General features: G+C 39.6%; 1 protein-coding gene across 2 annotated transcripts; it reads left to right on the top strand.

The window, feature by feature from the left end:
• Window positions 1–124: 124 nt before the first annotated feature.
• Window positions 125–15,914, top strand: KCNG3 (potassium channel, voltage gated modifier subfamily G, member 3). Of its 2 annotated transcripts, none has more exons than XM_014950885.1 (2): window positions 125–747; window positions 9,538–15,914. In XM_014950885.1, exons 1-2 carry the CDS (start codon window positions 125–127, stop codon window positions 10,181–10,183), a joined length of 1,269 nt encoding a protein of 422 aa, XP_014806371.1. In that variant the 3' UTR covers window positions 10,184–15,914. The 2 variants fall into 2 exon arrangements, with proteins under 2 accessions (XP_014806371.1, XP_014806370.1); XM_014950884.1 differs by having other exon boundaries at window positions 125–780.
• Window positions 15,915–18,374: the final 2,460 nt, after the last annotated feature.

Below are 18,374 nucleotides of genomic sequence, written 5' to 3'. Positions count from 1 at the left end.
CTCCCCGCCCGCCCCGTCGCCGAGCGGGAGCCGCCAGCGGAGCCGGAGCCGGGGCAGCCTCCGCCGCCCCCCGCCTGGCCGCCCTGCCCTGCCCGCCCTTCCCCTCCTCCGTCCCACCCAAGCCATGAACTTTGGCCGCGGCCCCCCGGTGGTGTTGAACGTCGGGGGCACCCGGTACTCCTTCTCCCGGGAGGTGCTGAAGGATTTCCCGCTGCGGCGGGTGAGCCGCCTGCACGGCTGCCTCTCGGAGCAGGACGTGCTGGAGGTGTGCGACGACTACGACCGGGAGCGGAACGAGTACTTCTTCGACCGGCACTCCGAGGCCTTCGGCTTCATCATGCTCTACGTGCGGCACGGCCACCTGCGCTTCGTGCCCCACATGTGCGAGCTCTCCTTCTACAACGAGATGATCTACTGGGGGCTGGAGGGCTCCCACCTCGACTACTGCTGCCAGCGCCGCCTCGACGACCGCATGTCCGAGACGTGCACCTACTACACGGCGGAGGAGCCGCCGGGGGAGGCGGGCGGCGGCCCCGAGGGCAAGGGCCGGCGGGCGGCGGCGAACGAGGGCGGGAAGTGGCTGGAGAGGATGAGGAGGACTTTCGAGGAGCCCACGTCTTCCGTGGCCGCCCAGGTCCTGGCCACCGTCTCCATCCTCTTCGTCATCGTGTCCATGGTGGTGCTGTGCGCCAGCACTCTGCCCGAGTGGCGGGCGCCGGAGAACCGCAGCGTGGAGGAGCAGAGCAGGTACACAGCAGAGTCAGTGAGGGAGCCCTCAGGGTAGGAGGATCCTTTATTTTCCCGCTGTCCGCTCCCCGTTGTGTCCCGTCCGCTGTGTCCTGCCCCTCGTCCTGACGGTCCCTGAGTGGCTCTAACCCGCCGCCGGCGGAGATCGCCCGCCCGCCCGCCTTAAAACCCCGGCTCTGAGCCGGGGAGCCGGGGCGGGGGGTGGATATGGGGGTGTCTCGGGGGAGCGGGCGCTGCCTTGCGACCCACCGGGCGTCCCCCCGTGCGGGGCTCGGGGGTGGGAGCGGATCCCCGGGGCAGGCCGGGGTCCGGGCGGGCTGGCGTCGGAGCAGGTGCCGGCGGAACGCGGCTCCTCTGCTCCCGGAGGGTGCCTCCGTCCGTGCGGCATCCCGGAGCTGTTATTCTCACCCCCTTCAGGAGCCACGGGACTCCTTACCCACATCAAGAAGTTCAAACACTTGGAAAATCCTATTAGGTGTTACGGCTGCGGGGGAAAAAGGGAAATAAACCCCTAAAAGAATGCAATTCCCTTCTCTTTCCCTTTGGGGAGAGCACAGCCCTGTGTGTGCTCTGCCCATATTCACACAGGTCCTTCTGCTGGAGAGGATCCAGTGCCTGTTACGGTTCTGCTCTTGTAAAACCTTCTTGTGTGGGAACGGCCTTGCCCCCGTTCCTCTTGCCATCTCAGGGTCTCTATCTGGAGAACACAGGAGCTGATCAGACTGTGCATTAAGGTCTTGCAAATGCATCATCTAAACACCCCGGTGTATGAATGTAACAGATGTTTACATTTCCCTCTGATAAAACGTGTGGAAGCGCGCTAAACGTTGCAAAACATTTGCAGAAACCAGGGCACGGGGTGTAAGGCTCAATCCTGAGCTGTACTAGTGAGAACAAACCCTTTCTCATCTTCTTTGTGACCTCAGCTTAGGGTTACAGCAATGCAACTCTGCTGACTTCAGTGTCATCACACTCTCTCTTCTGTTCCAAAGAGAACAGAATCAAGATAGGTAGGGATTTCTCCCATAAATAAGACTGACACATAAAGAATGAAGGAAACATTTCTTGTATTTGGTAGATTCTCCCTTCTTTTACAACAAACAGAATATTCAACAAAAAAGTTTTCAGCTTCTGCTCAGCTAAAGGGGCCCTACAGTGAAATCGCAGCCTTGTCATTATGAAATCATCATCTTTTACCATAGAGTTAATTGGAATGTGATATATTATATCTTAGTGGCCAAATTAATTCCTTGGAAAGTATTTTCATACTTTCCATTAGTTTAATGGAAAACTGCACCTGTATTTCTCATTGTAGCTGAGCCAAAGATTTAATTGTATGAACAACAAGAAAGGAGATGCACATTGAGAAGCTGTTGATTCCTGCTTAGATTCAGATATGTCACAAGTTGCTCTTACAGGTTCTTCCAGCTAAAAAGCCTTACTTAAGTTTTGCAAGGTTACTTCAAAAGGTGGGATACTCTGGGTGATCTTCTTGTAAGGCAGCAAATTGCTTAGATACCCCCAACAGACAGGGGAAAATCGATGTGACGCTACCGTAGCACTAATGACATCGGTCGCATCTTTGTTCACATCTTCATGGTGTGGGAGTCAACAATTTTTCTCTCACTGAAAGAGTTGAACTTGCAGAGGAACAAGGCATGTGACGCGTAATTTTTCTTTCATAGCAGCTCCTTCAAGAACGTGCCTGTATTATATATACACATAATTTTACTCTTCTGAACCATTGCATATTGTATACCAAGTGTTTGAAGGATAAGGTTCTAAATACTTGTAAGTTGCAGCGTAGTCAAGCACTGCAATAGCTGTGATGGCTCCTTTTAATAGCAGAAGGAACACTGTCAATGGTAGGGTGAATTTCTTCAGTACTGGATGTAGTATACTCTGTGGAATTGCAACCACGAAAAAAAAAAAAGGAGAGAGAACAGTAAAAGTTTGGGCTGAACCGTTTATAACCATCTTCTTGCAAAAATCTGTCGCATATAAACACGGATACAGGCTGGTTTGTTTCATGTGTGACTTAAACTACCTGCTCTCACTGCACAGGCACTGATAGCAATTTAATGGCAAACACATGGAAAACAGATACAAATGTGTTCCTTTCTGTCCGCAGCTGGTCACCTGCTGAGGTGGCCTTGTTCTCTTACAGGAGCCACTCCTTTCCTTATTGCATATGCTGCATCATCACTGAAATGCCTGTTATATCTGGGAAAAAAAGGTGTGAGCTACAATTGCTTTCAACTGAGTGAGCCAGTTTAGTTACAACTACTTACACATGCCATGGGATTTGACCTAACATGCCCAGTTGTCATCTGGCTTTATTTCCCTTTATTTGTTTATATTTTCTTTTGTTTGTAGTTATTTAATTTAAAACGAGTTAGGGTTTCAAAACCTGAGCAGCTAAGTGGCTTATTTGAAAGTTTGACTCCAGAAATCACACAGGAGTGTCTGGGATTGTGTACTCTGGCAACGCTGCCCATCTTAGGTGAGAAGGCTTTTACAAATCTGGCCACTAGTTTCTGACACATTTAAAAATATGAAGCCAAATTCTGCTTTTGTGTTTATTAACCAAGGTTCCTCATCTGAGTAAAGAAATTCTATCTAACATGATAATACAATAATATTTTTTTTTTGTCAAGAGAAATTGTGACACTGATTCTGTATGCAAGCAAATTTTGACTCACACGGCCCTGTAATTACTAGTATGAAGACTTTACATTATTCTAAAACATATTGTTACAAGTTCTAGAAATGAAAATTGAATGGGTTTATGTCTAAGTCCTTCGGCTGTAGATGTTGGATATATCTGACTATTCAGATCAGCATAAGCCACTGCTTAGAAGAGGTGAGAACCACCTTATGAAATTCAGCAATTTTGATAATAGCCTCTCACACACTTACTAATAAAACCCCCTGAGCTTCCCTCAGTGTTACGTTAGAGTTCAGAAAGGTGCTGCTTGGATAATTTCCATGGCTGAAGTGGGGTAACCATCCCCAGAGCTTCTTTGGGCACCTGCAGTGGAAACAGCTCTAGGAGTGTGTCTCCAGCTTCCCTGGACATCATCTCTAGAAGTGAGGGTGTCACCAAGTCTGTAATTTAGAAAATCATCCCCTCTAATGAGGTTTGCAGTGAGGGTTACTGCGGCTGCCAGCTAATACCCAGCTGTGTTTATTTTTCTTGTATGAACACCTCTTCACCAGAAGAAGAATCGAGTCAACCACACTTTTCTCAGAAACCATTGCATTGCTATGACTTTTCATGGTGACCACACTCTCAAAGGGTGAGCAGCCTATGGCTGTTTCAGATCCTTTGCAGTAACACCCTTCAGAGGGCAACAAAGAACTCCACAAGTGAGCCTTTTTGAGGAGAGAGGGATGGGGAATCTGACCTCTGAATTTCACAGATGTTACAGACACAGTATAATTCCCTGATGTGCAGAGGGATTGCCTTCCCCAGGTCCGTTCTCAGGATGAGGGATGAGTTATTAAATTTCATTTCATTAAATTTCATTTTAAGATTTTTTTGCTCTTTTCCCTGCCTTGGCACGTTCCACTTATCAGAGCTAAAGATTTGCATCAGCTTTGCAGTTTAGGAGCAGACAGCAGGGACACCTGTCTCCCCTTCTGTTGCTTCTGGCAATTTCAAGTCATCTTTGCTCTCCTCTGAGCTGTGCCAGCAGACACATACCGCGCGCCTCTGATCAGGGACCTGGCCATAAACTGATCGTAAGCGTAATCTTTTGGGGAGAGCTTCTCAAGCCTGTAATAGGAACTCATTTGAAGCTGCTTGACTTAGTGCCAGCACAGTTCTATCCACCTGCCTTTAAACTCCTTTTCTAATGCTTTTTAGCACAAGGGAGAGGCTGTTGCCCCTCTTCCACTGAGTAATCGTGATTATATTTGCATTGAAAGAATTGCTCGGTTATCACGCCTATATGGTTGCTGTATTCTTAAGCAAAAGCAAATAAACACAGTAACTTCTCCCAAACAGCATCTCTCAACAGATGCCAGCGGGCTTTTTTCTTCATCTCTGCAAAACATCAGCTTAAAAAGTTGCATTTGAATTTTAGACACACAAAAATCATTATTCATTTATGGTGGCAAAATTTCAGAATACCCAAATGCTCACGTCCAACATCTGTTAAAAAAAAAAAAAAAGAAGGACTTCTTTCATGGGTAAGATCTAACCTAACCACCACATTTTCACTAAGTTAAAACAGTAGGCTGAAGGTAAAAAAATGGAACTACAGACCTAAGTTAAAACCATGGACTTCTTCTAATGAATTCACAAGCTTTTTGAAAAACAAGAGATAACAGCCGTGTATCACTGCACGGCCACAGGAGAACCGTAACAAACTCACCAGGGCTAGGTGCCATGCGTGTTCACAGTAGATGGAAAAGATGCTGAAGACCCCAGGGCTCATGATGTTCATATCCAGGTATCCCCCGAGAGCTGTGAAAGGCACTTGTCCCCTCCCTGGGGAGTGCTGGGTCATTACAGCCTCCCACATAAGGCACCCAAGTTGAATGTCTCAAGACATATTATTGCTGCCAAAGCAGGGACAGAAAGGAAACAAGCCTGCGAGGTTTTTAACACAGGGAAAGAAGCTGTTCTGTGGCCCTTACTCTGCAGTTTGTAGTGAGAGAGAAACCGTGTTGATTTCCAAGGGAAAAAAAAAAAAAAAAAGATATTTACTGAAATGACTAGGAGTCTTCCTGAGCAGGAATTTGATCATTCTGGGTACTGTGGGGATGTTTTTCAGGTTTAATGTGCTTTACACGGAAATAGGCTTTAGCAACAATTTAACAAATCAGTGCTGACAGACTTTAATCTTTAATCCTGTCATATACTGTCTTTAATCATAGCATCTGTTTTCCTCATGTGTCCTGTTGATGTGTATGTTTTATTTACAAGCTTAATAGATAACAGTGCCACTAATGAATATTTTGGCTAGATTTCAACCAACTCACCAGGGGATATTGAAAGTACACAAATTGGCATACTGGGGCAAAGAATAATGCTAAATTGAAATGTTCTAAGACATTCACAATATGATTTTTTTTTTAGTAATAACAAACTAGTCTTGATAGTGATTGAAAAAATAATTTCTGAAGTGGTTTAACACATTGTACATAAAATAGCTTATTCTGAGAGGAAGTTATCAGATGGAACAGAAAATTGAACAGTGATGGGATTACAGTAGAAATGAAGCTCACAAAAGGCTTGATTTTCCATTTACGGACAAAAGACTCATTAGAGCAATCTTGAAAGACTTAAGTACCAAGAAGCATAAAATTTTAGGAGAAAACTCCTCTTTCGTGTGCTTAGGTCTGGGACAATGAACAGTAAGTTTGAGCAGAAATAACCTAAAACTGAATAAAAATTAGGACTTATTTTCTCTGATTATTTATAAATTTTGTGGGGAATCATCAAGGAAACACTTCATGAGTTTGTTTTTAATTTTCCTTCTTTTTGAATACCAGCTATTTTAAAACAACTGATGGGGGGAAAAAACCCAACCAAAAACTGTGATGGAAATTTGTAAAATAGATACTACATTTTACCAAATAAAGCTTATGATTTAGTTATATAGTTATAGATTTTAATACAGCATTATTCCAGGAATAGATAATAAAAGGCATTCTGTCCTGTGAATATGCAGCAAATTATTTAAGAATTGATTACAGGAGATACAGTAACTTTAGTCTTCCAAGGGCATGCATTTTATTGGGCTTTAACTTCATACTCAGTTAAGTTCTCTTGAGGATTAACTGTTAAAATTTGTTTTCCTTGTTAGATGTTATTTATCCCTTAACAAGGTTAGCCAGAAAGATAAGTCACTACAAGGAGAGGTAGACTTGATCTAAAAGGGAAACGTAGTATGAAGCACTCCAGTTTTCCCAAAAGGCCAGAGGTTTCTAGTTCTTCTCACCAAAGCACTCACTTCTACATGATTTACCAGGACTGAAAATAAGGGACACCCTTCTTCATTATCTTCTCCCTTGCCAGGATGCACATAATTGATGAGAAGAAGGGAGAAATGGAAGTGCAATATATAATGGAGTGGCAGTAATGCATCTCCCACTGTCCTGATCTTGCTTTGTCTTTTTTGCATCAGTGATATTCCTGAGCTCTCTTCAAATCTGTTCTACAATAAAAGGCTTCTTCAGTCCTTCCTGCTGACGTATAACTGATGTACAGTAGCTCTTGTGCTAGGAACTGCCAGAGTAAAACAATGGATTGATCACGTTTCATGGGTTTTTCCTTGCACAACTATTCCCCAAAGTTATACTGGACCACTGAATCAACGTTGATTCATAAAGGAGATTTCTACTGAATCGCAACAATCAGGACCTGACTTCCTTAAAGCTCAACTCAGGGATAACCTGAGTGATTTGCGACAAAATGGAGGAAACACACTTTTCCAACATTGTCAGGGCATGAGGGGAGGAAATAACCAGTGAAAAAGCTTTAAATTGTATAATCACAAATTGCTTTTTCATTTAAATGCTCCATGTCATAGGATACAGGCAGCTCTGCCAGCGAAATTTCATAAAATGTAAAAAAATAGAGTGTTGGAATTGTTGAATATTCCTGGCTAAAACTTTCTACCCAGACACAGTTTTTCTTTTAATCATTACTGAGATCTGAACTAGCCGATGTGTAAGTACATTCAGACTTTTATCGGTGTGTCCATTACTGTGATCTGCTGTTTGACTGATTTTACTAGGGGAAGTCTTAGGTATTTCCTCATCATCTGTAAAAAGCCTTTAAGAGAATTTACCCATTAATATTTTTTTCTTGATTTTTTTTCCAACATAAAGGAGCAGTAATCCACACTCATACAATAACTGTCACATATTTTGTACATGACTTTTGTTTAGAAGACATTATGATCTGAACATTTTTTAAAAGAAATTAAATCTGCATCTGAGGCAGTTATCACTCACTGTAATTACTAAAAGAAGCACTAATATTTTCAAAAGATTAATTTTTAAAAGAACACATAATTCTTAAGAGCAATCTATTTTTGAAATTCACAGGTCTTTCCATCAAAAGGTGCTAACACAAACAAGTGTTTTATAAGCCCTGTATGAAGAAAGGCCACTTGCTTACAGAACTTCCGTTGTTATTTATGAAAAAAGAAAAACAAGGTCTGATTTTATGTGAATAACTATTTCCTTAAGTAATTAATTTATGTTCATTTAAATTTGCTGTGGCTGGAATCATGATGTTACATCCACTGACCGTTACTGTTTTCTCCATTTTTAAGTGTAAAACTTAAGTGAACAAATGAATAAAATTAAATTAATAAAAAATAAATAAAACTTTAGTACATGAAACTTTTATGGAAGTTATAGAGTCTATTAGTATAATTAGAGAAGTTACAGAAGAATATTGTCTTTCTAACAGGCCACTGTCTTAATAATAACAATAGATTTCAGAACTGGTAAAAAATTATGCAGATGTGTTAGGGAAGCAAAATTTTAGGTTAGAAATGACAGTCAGATTTTTAATTGCAAATCATTACATTACTAGAGACACTACCTTGTTAGGATCCCCGTAGTAGCAAAAAAAAGCTCTGGTTGTATGTTGTACTTTCAAATCCCCAATCTCACTTCAGTTTGGTTTCAGACCTGTTGGTATGAGAAGGCATTGGTGACTGGCTTTTTCTTTGCTCAAACTGTTAGTGAAAAAAGATAAACAAAGGGAAGAGGGAAAGATCAGGTCCCATTCCCTCCTGTATGAAACAAGCGAGCACGGTCTGAATTCTTAAGAAAAGGGTTATTTTCAGATGGGAGATTTGAGACTACACACACAACAGTTATTAAATAACTATATTAAATAACTAATTTAATCTTCTGTTTCTACCCTCCACTGGTTTCAAGTTGAGATATTCTCAAGTCTCATTCACTGCACTGGGACTTGGAAATATTCAGGAACATACCGAAATCGCCTTCGAGGATTCCTTTTCTTTTTTCTTATTTCTATTTGTCAAGAAGGTGATCTTGCCTATTTCTCTGGTTACCTTGACATTCTTGCTGCAACACGTTTATGTGGAGTTACATTTAAAACAAAAGAAAAAAATTCAGTAATGCAGAGCATAGTGGTAAATGTGAGGACACAACGATGAAAAATAAAATACCATCTGTATTTAGTGGCAGTACCTATAAAGTTCTGAATATAGTTCTAGGTAAGCACCTGTTTGGGATGCAAATCAGACAGACTAGTTTAGGTTGGTTCCTGAAGAGCCAATTTGCATGAATTATCCAATGCAAAAGCTAATTTCTTCCCACTCCATCTTCACTTCCATTTTAGTTTTGTAATCTGGTTCTATACCTTGCTGTTCATAACTAGCCAGTGCACTGATCCACAGTCCTTTGCATTCCCCAGTGGATCAAGCCTCACAGACTGAAAACAAACAAACAAATTAATAAAATCCACCAAACTCCAACCAACAACCCCCCAAAAAAGTGTTCTAGATAATGTTACACATTGGCATTGGTGGGATAGGTAGCGGTAGCCGTCTATAATTCAAAGAAAATGATCAGTGAGTAAATTCTTAGCAACTATCAGTGTAAAATCCTCACTAGATCCTCAGGTCAGTTGCTGAAATCTGGTGCTACATGCGTACGATAAGAATAGCCTGGCTTTCTGTTTGTCGTTTGTGAAGCTCTGAGTGTCAGTTTGGTAATTATCTGTGAACAACCCAAACATCCACTAAGGCTTTTGCACAGAACATAAATACTGTACTTTGTTTCTTTTGACAGGATAATTGAAGCTATCTGCATAGGCTGGTTCACTGCAGAGTGCATTGTGAGGTTCATCGTCTCCAAAAACAAGTGTGAGTTTGTCAGAAGACCTCTCAACATCATTGATTTACTGGCAATTACTCCTTACTACATCTCTGTTCTAATGACAGTTTTCACAGGGGAAAATTCACAGCTTCAGAGGGCTGGAGTCACCTTGAGGGTCTTAAGAATGATGAGGATTTTTTGGGTGATTAAACTGGCTCGTCATTTCATTGGCCTTCAAACACTTGGTCTGACTCTGAAGCGTTGTTACCGAGAGATGGTGATGCTACTTGTCTTTATCTGTGTTGCTATGGCAATTTTCAGTGCACTTTCCCAGCTTCTTGAAAACGGGCTGGACTTGGGAACAAAGAATAAGGATTATGCCAGCATTCCTGCTGCTTGTTGGTGGGTGATCATCTCGATGACCACGGTTGGTTACGGTGACATGTGTCCCATCACTGTACCAGGAAGGATTCTTGGAGGAATTTGTGTGGTTAGTGGCATCGTTTTACTAGCCTTGCCGATCACTTTCATTTATCACAGCTTTGTGCAATGCTACCATGAGCTCAAGTTCCGATCCGCTAGGTACAGTAGAAGCCTCTCTGCTGAATTCTTAAATTGACCAAACTTGCATTCTGTTGTAGTTACTTGCTAAGCTTTGTCTTAGAAGAGAATGGTGGAAGGTCCGTTCGCGTGTCCTCCTTGACTGGATGGTCATATGGAACAACATTCTCGCCAGCCTGGAGAAAGCCCGTCACCATTCAGACAGGAAGGATGGCCATCTGCCTTGGGCACCTTACAGGGAGTTTCAAATTTGAGAGAACAAAATTAACAAAAGAGGATTCAGAAGTCCTCAACCAGACTAGTTTGCTCTTCAGTTTGCCTTTCCACACAAAAGCAGAACAAAACATGGGCTTAACACTGAGATCTGTCATTCCCATGATTACATCCTATACCATTCTAAGCAACGTGTAGCAGAAGTTTTTCAAAGATTTCAATATCTAAATGCTCCATAGAGTCATTGACAACTTCTTGCCTGAAGTATCTCCACTTTTAACTCAGATAAGCAAACTAGATACTGAAGGAGAATTGCTGCTACTTTTGAGGTTTGCAACAGAGTAGAGCTGTTCTGTAACTCAGGAAAGATGAAGAACATAGGTCTGTAGGGCAGAAAATCTCGAGGCCCAATTCTGATCTTTGATGAAGCACAATCTTTTGTAAAACCAGTGAAGTCGATGGCATTGCTCTGAATTTCATAATTCAAAGAAGTGCAAGAAGTGCACCTTTGAATGTTGTAGCAAGAACTTCCTTAGCCACAATTAATTTATCTGGAACCAAATCGTTAGTAGAAGCAAGTGTTGTACTTTATGAAGATCAGTATAAAAAATTGGGCATTGATAAATATATTTTCTGGTACTTGGTGAGGGAGCTATCCAAATTTTATGTACATTCAGTTCCACTCCATCCACCTGAAGTTACATACTTGTAAGCATAGATGTTTTTTCCCCCCCTTTTAATTAAACATATACATCATAGTGAAAGTTCTCCAAGACAAATTATAAGATTCCACCACTTGAAACAGTCTGGAGAAAGCACTGGAAAACAAGAGTAGCTGCTTTCTGTCAGATGAGACTTTTCGTCATCTTTAAATTCTGCAATCCTTACTGAAGGATACGCTTTACTATAATGGAAGTTTTAAAAATAATTGTAGAAAGCCCAGAGCATACCAAAGAAAGTAAAATATAGACGTGTGAGTTGCACTCGGCAAAATGGTATATTCTCCAATGTAACTAGAAAATGAAAATGAATCAGGTTAGGTTCTGAATATATTATTCACTACATTTCTTGTGTAGTACCGCTTAATAGAATCGTTCAGTATAATTCTGAAAGGCTGCTATATAGAAATGTGCAGTTAGATACTAAAACACATTACGGTACAGCTCTACAAATTTGGCTACCAATAAACATCAACAGGGAGCTTTGTTATTAACATGGAAGTTCAGAGTCATCAGCATAGTTGAATTTGGTGTGCTTGCCTGAAAATACTGCATTTACTATTACTGTGCTGTAGAAGCATCTTTTATATACATATTTGTTAAAAGCTTTAGAAGTAAAACGACTACCACCTAGAAAACACATCTCTGGAATTGCTCACTCAAAGAAAAGTACCATGTTGGTCAGTAACCAGTACATTGAAGGCTTCACTCCGAGACCTGAAAAATTCATTATCATTTTTAGTGGTCTTAGTGTTTAGTAGTCTTAAAGAATTACATTGCAAACAAAAGTTTTCTGGAGACCTGAAAAGAATTTTAGTAGCTTTGTTACAGACAAGCTTGACTTTTCCTTCAGTAGTTTTTCAAGACTAAATTATTAAATAACGTTACAGCCATACCTCTGTTTCTTGCCACTGACGCGTTCTGGTGTTCAGGTTAGCTCTGTAGTTCCTGTACTACTATATTTATGCCTTTTATATCAGAATCATGTCGTTCAGAAACCGGCTCCAGCATTCCACAGAGAGGTGAATATGAGATAAGCAAAAATTTCTTTCTTGGGTGAGATTCACAGCTGATGTTAGTTAGGCAAGTTGTGACTTCAGAGACACATAGATGTTTTACACCAGCGGAGGTGCTGGCTCCATATTCCTGCATGTGTACCTATATATATCCTGCATATATTATATATTATAGTCAGTCAAAATGTTTTGGTTTTTTTTTTTTTCTTTTCTCCTTACAAAAAATTTCCTCCTTGACAAAAATCGAAATTTCAGACTTTAAGCCAAACACAGCTGTTGAAGAAAATGACATTTTCATCTTCTAATGAAAAGTTTATTTTGACAGTATCAAAATCATTTTCAAGGAGAAAATCGCTATCTTTTGGTATTCTGCTCCATTTTTTTTCACCATTAAAAATAGGTAAAAAAAAAAAAACCACATAAGAACTTAGCCCTACAGATTTTCATATGCTGTTTTTAATGCTTGGGAAAAATAGTGTTTTTCATAAAACGCCTTAAAACTTACTTTGTCTTTTGTCCGTGTATTGTATTTAACCAAACCAATACTCTGAGATACAACCCTCCTCCCACAAAACGCCCAAACCATCATCATGATGACAATAGTTTGAAATCCATACAGAACGTGAATGTACTTTAAAGTATGTTCCAATCTTAATTTCAAGACTAAAATGCACTTCAGCACTACCCATAAATCTAATCTTTAGATGCCCGTACAAAGGAAAAAATATAAATTACTACACATAATAACTTGTGAATACCAATTTGCAACATGAATCATTTTGTATAAGCAATTAAGGACAGGAAGTTTCCAAAGATCCAGGCTATATGTGGTACACAAACAAAATGTTTTTATACAACTTTATAAAGGGATTTCCAGCTATAGAATCCTTTCCCAGTGTAAAAATATTACCTAATGAAAATAATCTTGTAAAGGAATAAGTCTGTGGAGATTATTTTAAGTCTTTTTTTTTTTTTTTAAACAGCTTATGTTCACTTTTTATATGCTAAAATGTGAACAGAATGACCTAATGTATTTTTTGAGTTACAATAAAATATTATTTCGAAACTGCTCTCTATATAAGCCCACTAAGGAGAGATACTGGGGTGGTTTTATTTTTTGGCTTTTTTATTGTTGTATGGTTATCAGTGTGTAGAATTTAGTTTCCTTAGAAACCAAGTGGAAGTAATGTGATCTCAACAGTAGCCTTAAAACAGAATTTTATAGAGAGTACATAGGGTTCCTGACTTCTAGTAATACGTCATCTTATTTTCAACAGGACAGTGGTTTTTTAGTGAAAATTAAAAAAACCTGAATTATGTGTGTAATCAAAAATGAGCATAATTTTAAACAGATGAAACTGTTTTACTAAAAGTTTACTTGAGACCATGTGTTAAGCAGGCATGGGGTACAGCGCTCTGTTTCGTAACTGAGCATTTTGGAGCCAAGTGAAGACAAACTGGCTCAATTCTAGTCATTGCCAGTTTGAACCCTGTACAGTAAAATACTTCATGGGCAGTACCTTTTCAGTATCTTGAAACATTCACAGTTGGAACAAATTTGATGAAACACAAATATAGTGAAAAGGGGGATAAATGAAGACAGCTCATATAATTGTGATCCAGCCTTTCTCTTCATCTTAAACTAAAGCCAGTGCCAGTGAGTTTTGAACTGCTGTTGTACGTTTTGATGACAACAAAGGTTAATCACACATTATATACCAGGCTCAATTCTTAGGGCTGACCTGTTGGGAACTATATATTGGCTGCAATCCTTCAGGGTACTGCATGCCACTTAAAAACATTTCATCATTAATAAAATCACTAGAATGGAGAGCTGTCTGCTTTTCCTGCTACAGTTCTACATGAAGCACCATCCCAAAAATCACAAAGGCTGGAGGGTTAAAATTTCCCTTGATGCAAGACTTGGAAATGATATTGTCTCGATGAATACCCACCAAATAAAAAACAAAGATTAATTTGATTGATGATTTTAAACAGTTTTATCAGCACAGGGATGAGCCATTTACGTAAGTGATATTCATTCTTAACTCTACAATGGCTTATCTTGGTGTACGTAGCAGCAAGTTTGAGGAAGATGAAAATCCTGTTTACGCAAGCTCCATATCTTGATACCCATGTATTCAAAGGAAAAGGTACTGGGTTTCCATATCGTGTATGCAATTTGTGCCTGTAAAAAAATCGGTCTTCAGCTTTTGGAGTGTTCAACCCTCATGTTTCCAAAATAAAACTGAAGTCCTTATGGGTTCAAAACACTTGTCTTTTCCCCTCCGGGTAACAACTACAAAAATCTTACCAGATCTGAACGTCTGCCAGGAAGTGGTCGTATGCACACACCAGCCAGCTAAATTCAGCAGCCAAACCAGCCAGTTTCCTGGGAACCGGCACAGCGTACAAAGTCTGCTGTGCTCTGAATTTTCTCCAACCTAAGAGCTTCAGGATAAAACTCCTGATTAAAGTTTGATCATTTGAAGTACCTTGAAAATTTCAGAATTAACCTTTCAAATGAGCTTCTAAGGAGACATTTGCTGGGAAATTAAAAATAAGCTATGCATAGCAAAAAAAGATTATATTGCTTTATATAAAAAAAAAAATCACTATGATCTTAAAAACGGAAATTGATTCTCATTTTCTGTTATTTGTTTGTAAAAGCAAACATGCAGGTCAGTATACTTGATGCTAGTTAAACTTCCTACATAAAACAGATCCCTGTTTAATATAAGTAGACTTAGTAGGAAAGGTCTTCCAGCTTTGCTAGAGCTGTAACAGTTTACACGAGCTGAAGAGCTGCCCCAGCCCATATGGAATAAAGAACAAAACGCCGGTTTCATAGTGCAAAACTAACATGATGTATGGCCACACAAAGTAGGGAGTATCTTTTGCAGATGACAGATCAAGAATGCTGCACAGTGAGCCACCAAGACTGACAATCCGCTTGACAAGGAATTTTAAGAGCCACAGAAGAAGGATATTAATTCTTGGTCAAATGAATAAAATGTGAATGTTTGCAACTACACATTGTAGACTCCTTTATTCTTTACAAACGCAAAGAGTTATAATTTTATAGAATGTTATTTTATATATTGTTTGCTTATCTGTAAAGAAAAATGTATAATATAATTTGAAAAGGTAATAAATGTGGTTTTTTGATGTGAGTACACAATTAGATGCATAAAATCATGTAATAAAATTTGCTGGTCTTGTTGCTATATTTCATGGACTAGTGGTCAAAACACAAATGTTTATAAAATGTGTTCTTTTTAACAAATGAATTCTGTGGCTATTCACATTGGTATTGTACCCAGGCAAAAACTTTTTTCCTTTAACAATTTTTGGCTACCAAGCAGTCTGTCATTTAGAACCTAGGAGTTATACTCAATAGAAAATTTGAATATTTGGTCTAGAAGTTAGTCTGAGACAAAAAATAAAGTTAAACCTACACAGAGTTATTCTTCAGCAACTGAGTATCTATTATAATTATGGACAACAGAACTGTCAAAACAAAATGAAAAAGCAGCCATGTAACACATGTAACACATACATTATTCCTCAGGGATTATTTATAGGAACAAATCTGGCAAAATGGACTGAATTTGGCTTCAAGTTCACTGAAATTTATTTATATTTTAAAAAATCCACCCAAATCACCAACATGGTGATCATTCTGGAATTTCAAAACAACCATAAGTTTCACCAGTGCAATGCTTGCATTATTGTGAAGGGATCTGAGACACTGTGGTGATTCTTTAAATGTAGCCTTTGAAAAGTACTTCCAAAAATAATCACAACTAATGTTCTTTTAAATAAAGTTTGAATATTTTAAGAGATCACTGAATTATGAACTATTCTGGCACCAGCCCACTGCATTATTATGAAAATGAACAGACTTCGTTTAGAAATCTTGAGTGTTTTTACTTCTCATATTTTATTTATTAGTTTTAAAAGTTTTACATAAAATCAATCAGTGAAGAACTTAAGCAGATGTCCACATAGTCATATATTTTAGAAGTGTTTTTCTAGAAGAACTTCTAAAGTATTTTGGAGGCAGAAGGGTTTTTAAATGCTTTAACTCTGTTATTATTTTACAGATACGCTCAACACTTGCACCTCCTAGCAATCTGAGGTGAAACTGTACATATATAGAACTCCCCAAAATCAGATTGATTCTTGCTGTCTTGGGGAACATTTTATACGTGTGTTTGCCATAAGAATTTTAAAAAGAAACAGTAAGAGGTTCATTAAAATCTAGGAAAGCTAGAAGTTCAAAATTGGAATTCTTTCCCTTGTACCCCAGAAATCCTCCACTTCAGCCTTTATATTTCTTTTCACTGGTCTTTTACCAATATTGAAATAGCAGCTAGGAACTACAGTGAGGACCAGGCTTCTGTTGTACTAATGCTCTGCAGCCACGGATCAAAATTACAACGCTGCTCCTAAAAACCATATAATCCAAGACTGAAACACCAATCAAAAACTCTTTGCAGACAACAGTGCAAGCAAACAACATGGCATCTCTCTGTAGCATGAGTGTAGCTTATATATTGAGTCTGATATACTTTTAAGTACTAAGTGTTCAAATACGTATTTTTTTTTCCTTTTTAATTTAATGAGGCTCCCAGAGTATGCAGCATTTAGAAGACAGTTTTTTCTACATTGCTAAAGCCTTGTCAGCTGCACAGTCTCTATCCGTGACTTTTGTTGTTAGGCTTTAATATTTTAACTTGATGTCATTTGATGGGATACTATGAATGAATAAAATTGGGGCCATTGTTTATTAAAATAGCACCTTGAATCTTTGCTAAGGATGCTATCATATAGATGCCATATAAGAGTAATCAAGAAATACAATCCCAACAGTGTATTCCCTAAGTATAGTCATGCAGAGGCCTGCTGAAAAGCATCAGTAACAAAATTACTTAAATTAAAAAAACAAACAAAACTAAACAAAAAGTGTGGATTCTTGCCAGAGGTTCTTGCATATAAGCCTCAAACGTATATAGATTCCTTGAGTATCCCTGCCTCTGGGTACAGTGTGAGTAACATCTAGCTAAGATGCATTTTGCTTTGTTTTAGAAAATCTATTTGTCATCTGGTTTGTGGAAGAAAGTCTTGGATGTAAATGCCGGGTTGCCCACAACACAAGACCAGGGACCATGAAGCTCATCTGCTTCCCTCACTATAGTAGACTCAATCATCAGCATCTCTGTCTTGTTTTCTTAGACCTTCCCCTTTCTCCTTTCACCTGATCCTCACTCAAGAAGCACTTTGGTTAAACATTAACATCCAGGGACTGAGATTGTTGTTACCTCTGCCTTTGTCTTCATACAGACTGTCCCATTCACATCTCAAATGCAGTTCAACACCAGATTAGATAGCTGAGAATAAATATCCATACACTTCTCTATCTCAGTGTAGAATAGGAAGCTCTCTCCTCCACCACAAATGTCATATATAATAGTAAGAAACAGTTATGCAAAGCAAAGCTTTTACAAAGCAATACAAAATGGCCTAAATCACCCACATCCCACCCTTCATCTACAGTTTTATCCTGGCCCCTCGCATCCCGCAGCCCATTCAAATCCACTCACAACTCTGCAGTAAAGATCACCAATTTGCATTTGGCCACCTACTCCTGCCAACATGAGTGGACCTGACAGCTGAACTGCCAATGAGATGTCGGAGTTACAGATTTGTACTTCTTTACTTTTTGGTTGATTACTCTAAATTGCTGTTTCTACCAAGAAACTGTAAAGCAAACTGGCCAAGCTTGGACAGTGCGTTTCCACTGGCTGGTCTACTTCCACCAGCATATGATAGAGTCATACTAGAAGCAACTAACAACCTTGGAAACTGGTAGGCTTTCACTCTAGTAGTAAAGATCCCAGTTTAAGATCCATAGGAGGAATTTCTGCTTTTATGTTCCCTGCTTTGGGGATTTATCCCCACTTAAGAGTCCAGGATCGTCACGTGAACTGAAAGAACACTGCAGAGAGCAGGTGGAAGACTAATTAATGAAAAAAGGAAATGGCTAGAGGGATAGGGAAAGGTTAAAAAGAACTAAATGCAGCAGTGCAAAAGGCTCAGGGACAGTAATGAAGTCCTCTCTAAATGACTCACCAAAAAAGACCATACAACGCAGGTAACTCTCGAACACTAAACAGAAAAGGACAATGCTGTGCTTTTCAGCCCTCTTCCCCATCACTGCTGCTGTCCTGCCATACTCCCCCTGAAAACACATCTTTGCTTTCTTCCTTTGCAAGACTTTTTCCATCAAACTCCTTTC

This window comes from Calidris pugnax, unplaced genomic scaffold, assembly GCF_001431845.1.
Source record: "Calidris pugnax isolate Ruff unplaced genomic scaffold, ASM143184v1 scaffold24, whole genome shotgun sequence".
Lineage (NCBI taxonomy): Eukaryota > Metazoa > Chordata > Aves > Charadriiformes > Scolopacidae > Calidris > Calidris pugnax.
Note: the sequence above shows the minus strand (reverse complement) of the source record. Positions and strands in the feature narration are given on the sequence as shown.